The sequence below is a fragment of the Dipteris shenzhenensis genome, chromosome 24 (assembly GCF_047967505.1).
Source record: "Dipteris shenzhenensis isolate YYH24624 ecotype China chromosome 24, Dip_SZ_1.0, whole genome shotgun sequence".
Taxonomy (NCBI): domain Eukaryota; kingdom Viridiplantae; phylum Streptophyta; class Polypodiopsida; order Gleicheniales; family Dipteridaceae; genus Dipteris; species Dipteris shenzhenensis.
In genome coordinates, this window is record NC_141619.1 from 52,910,934 (window position 1) to 52,915,020 (window position 4,087).

The 4,087-nt window shown below is 47.2% G+C and overlaps 1 protein-coding gene across 1 annotated transcript; it reads right to left on the bottom strand.

The window, feature by feature from the left end:
* Positions 1 to 723: 723 nt before the first annotated feature.
* Positions 724 to 3,859, bottom strand: LOC147886767 (uncharacterized). The gene is made up of 6 exons (XM_087395675.1): positions 3,725 to 3,859; positions 3,309 to 3,623; positions 2,262 to 3,221; positions 2,099 to 2,178; positions 1,912 to 1,983; positions 724 to 1,828 (listed from the first exon to the last, which is right to left on the bottom strand). Exons 1-6 carry the CDS (start codon positions 3,764 to 3,766, stop codon positions 1,393 to 1,395), a joined length of 1,905 nt encoding a protein of 634 aa, XP_087251801.1. The 5' UTR covers positions 3,767 to 3,859; the 3' UTR covers positions 724 to 1,392.
* Between the last annotated feature and the right edge of the window lie 228 nt (positions 3,860 to 4,087).

The following is a 4,087-nucleotide window of genomic DNA, read 5'->3' on the forward strand; positions in this document are numbered from 1 at the left end:
ACAAGGATGTGTGCATGCGTGTATGTGTGTGAAAATGTACATGAGAAAGAGAACGGGGGGAAGGGATCTCCTATGTGCGAGTGTCCATGTTTAAAAAAATGATTAAATTTATATGATTTTCAAAAAATTATGCATTACTCAACCCTGTTTGAATGGAGTTGCTTTGTTCAAAATGACGAATATGGAATGTATCTTGCCTACACACATACAGTGCTGCCCACTCTCTTTTGCTATCCTAGCTTTTCTGACCTCTGCTCGCTTGCCTCTCTTACAAAGGCTCCTTGGAGATGAAGAATATTACTAGATGTGTGCTTTCTCCTGTTGAGTAGTACTGCATTGTTTAGAAGCTAGAAGTCCCTCTCATGAAACCACTCTGTGCCATTCACCTGAAGCTCCCCATTCTTGTTCTTTCCACATCCAGAAGCTAGGAGTCCCGCTCATGAAACTACTCTCTCCCATTCTTGTTCTTTCCACCTCCAAGGTAAATGCGGTTGCCCCATAGGAAAAAAGTTTCAACTACAGATGTAAAATGTAAGATGCCCCTTTCAGTCCTCAATCAACTGGACTGTGTTCAGGGGCTTGTGCTATTGGTTGTTTGCTACAACGGAAGCTTGAGAAAAGTATTCAAACTAAGAGTTTAGACTGGCAGAATGTTTTGTCTATTAACAGTGAAAATTTGGCCGGTCGAATTTTACTTCAACGCTACATAATTGACGATCGGTCACACAGCCTCTTGTAGGCAATATTTTGATAAGGGGCTGCCTAGGGATTGATTTTACAATCCTCCCTGCTTTTCAACTTGTATTCAAGCATATGTGTCTCTTCCGTACAAGAAATAGAAGCTCCACTATTCTCACTTTTTATGATGGCTAATGCAGTGTTCTGTGGTGCGCTTAAGTATACCATAATCTATTTTTAAAATGGTGTGATCTCATGCATGGCATACAGCATGTTGGCTTGGTGTGCCGGCTAATGAGGAACTAACGAATTTGTAAGACTGCATATGTAGCAAAAAGAGGCATTTTATTTTTAAATGCGTAGCAGTATGCTTGGTTAAAGTAAGACGGCAGTCATGGATTTTTGGTGAAGTCGTAGAATGTGTTACTCTTATTCATCTTGAAGGATGGATGGATGGAAGGGCTAAACTTTCGGTGTCAGTGTGGCACAAATTCTTCACTTGGAGACATCTTTCCCCTTCAAATGTGTGAAACAAGGACACATCTTTTCCATTCAAAAGTCGTCAAATTCTTCACTTGGAGACATCTTTTCCCTTCTGATGTTGTGATTCCTCGTTCTTGGAAGAAAGAACGGATGCCTTCAACACTGACAAGGAGTGCATGGCTTGACCTTTTGAGATGGAATCCTGAGCGTCAGCCATGATAAGAAGCTCTGTCAGATGTGAAAATGTGATCCATACTCGTTCACTCCTCGTAAGGAGGGCGGCATTGTCAGGATCTCGTCTTCCAGATCATCTTGCAAGCCCATCAAGTCTCTGTTGCTCAAATGCCCATAACGTTGTTTTGTTCTGCAATTGCTGAGCGATTCTTGGGGCTTCTGTTGTGCTGTGGCAGGAGTCGTCCTTGGGATGTTGTTGTCCACCGTGGTGAAGCACTTGCTTAGATTACCCCTCGATAATTGATCCCCTCTCTTGAGTGAATCCAAATTCTGCCTGTTCTCGTCGTTCTCCTCTGTGTTGTCCCTCTTCTTGGTCACCAAAGACCGTTTCTCTTTGGTTTCTTTCCTCAGTTTTTCCATTTCTCCCACATGCTCCTTGAATTCCTTGCGCACCACTTCTAGTACGATATCTCCGTATCTCTCACACCAAGACCTGTCACCACCCCAATTAACATCTCACTTTCAGTTCCCTCACACTTCAATTTCTCAAGCATCCACACTGTAATCTGTACTTACTGGGGGAAAAACTTCTTGAGCTCGGTCTTATCGACGGGCAGTCTTGTTGCTATAGCGTCGATTTGCTCGTTTCTGCCAAATTTAAGCACCCAACGATGTGCAAAGATTGAGGATAGCATGATATGGCATTACAACAAATTATTGATGACAAATCCCAAATCCACACAGCACAGGAGGCGAGTCTTACGTGAACGTTTGGCCTGGCTGTGTTCTGTTCATTTCAGCTCGAATGCGAGACAACTCGTTTTTTATGTTCTCTCCCAACACCTAGTTTCAGTTCTTAAACGGTGAAGCAATCACAAAACTTAGTCCTACGAAACAAATCGTCCACTACGTTCGTCCTATCTTACCTTGTCAATGAAAAAATCGGTTGCTGCACCCTTCGAGTGGACCTGCTTCTTCAGCCTCACGGTGTCAGGACCGTGACCTTTGGCTCCCTCCATCAAATTCCTGTTTCCTGAGAGAATGGGTTCGGCTGCATGGAAGTTCCAAGCCCCCGTGTCCTCGTCTATCGGTTCGTCGAATAGCAGCTGTCGAGAAGGGCGCCGTAGGTGTAAACCCCACGTTCCCTTCGACGGTCGCTCCTCATGCAGATCACCAAGATCGCTCTCGCTCGACGAATGGAGAGCTTTGGGAGTTCTATCGGTGTCGCTCTGTACCTTCTGAATGAACCCCGATAGCATCGTTTTGAACTTACTGCTCGGGGTTCTACTTGGAGACGTGTCTTGCAAAGGATCTGCAGAAGCGGGAGGACTACTTTCAGACTCAAGCGGCGCAGCCATAGGATCAGTGGTGCGTGGTGCACTTCGACAGAACCAATCGTCTGGATCGCTCGCAGCTCCGTTGGAATTGGGAGGTTCCTCGCTTAAGCCGTCTTCAGAGACGAGGAAGGGAGATCCCGTTTCTGGTTTTTGGGAAACTTGAGGAGACGGTGGATCGCGCACAGGACAATGCTCCGGCCTCAAAAAATCCAAGGCATGAGGAACTCGACGGATTTCCTTCTCCTTTCCACTTTTGCTATTCGGTGTCTTGAGGCGACACACGGCACCCACGACCTGCTTCAGCGGAGAGGTTTTGGCGTCGCTGCGATTATCTGCACTTACCGCCGATGCGGCCTCTCCTGTTCCCGCTTGCGCCTTTGGCTTTTTTGGGGTTTTCGCGGCTTTCTTATTGGACGACTTCGCAGCTCTGCCACCGAATATGAAGTCTTGTGCATCGAGCATAGCTCCTTGCTCGGCCAAGCGTAAGATAAGGAGCTTCTTTGCAGCGTGATACTCGATTTCGGAAATGCAGGCTGCAAACAAAAGATCCTGTTGCAAGTTCGAGATGCGACCCTTGAGAATGTAAGATCGATTGGAATACTTAGAAGGCGAGGGGCGCAGAAGGCTTTCACTGACCTGCAGGAAGAGAAGCTTGTCTCTGGTGAACTCGGCCCACTCGCCATCGGGGTGAAGTGATTGGAGTTGGCTCAGAACCTGCGATTTGCACTCCCTCACGTCTTGTTGCGGCACCAGACCCTCGTTGAAGAGGCAGAGGAGGTTAAGAAGACGGTGAAACATCTCCTGCTGCCATTTCAGATTGTGCATTTGCTGAATCGACCGTTTGGCCTCCACGCTCATCAGCTGTTGGTGGTGGTGGTGTTCGCTCCCGTAAGAAGCGCATCGCTGCAACAGCGGTGTGATGTTTCGCTGGTAGATGGCCGATGCGCTATCCTGATGAAGAGCATGAAGAAGCGAAGAGAAGATCTCATGAGAACCAATTCATGATGCGAGCAAGCGATGCGCAAAGCAACACAAGAGCAGAGAAGAGGTACCTGCAAGGCTTTGTAAGTAGCTGCGGCAAAAGGACTATCCATGTCTGGCGGTGTCTGGCGCAGTTGATTGCTGCTGCCTGTTGAGTTTGAAGATGATGAAGATGAAGATGAAGATGAAAATGAGGATGAAGCTGAAGCTGAAGCTGAAGCTGATGAAGTTTGAAGATGGAGATGAAGAAGAAGATGATGAAGAAGATGAATATGAAGACGATGATGATGAGTGCACAGTTTTGAATAGCTTCTAGTCCAACGGTCAAGTCTTGGGAAGCCCCAGGTAACCACACCCCGAACCGCGGTGCACGGCCGCAAGGCTGCGAGCCGGTTTCCCGCCCGACCCAAAATTGTCGCCTCCGGGCATTTCCT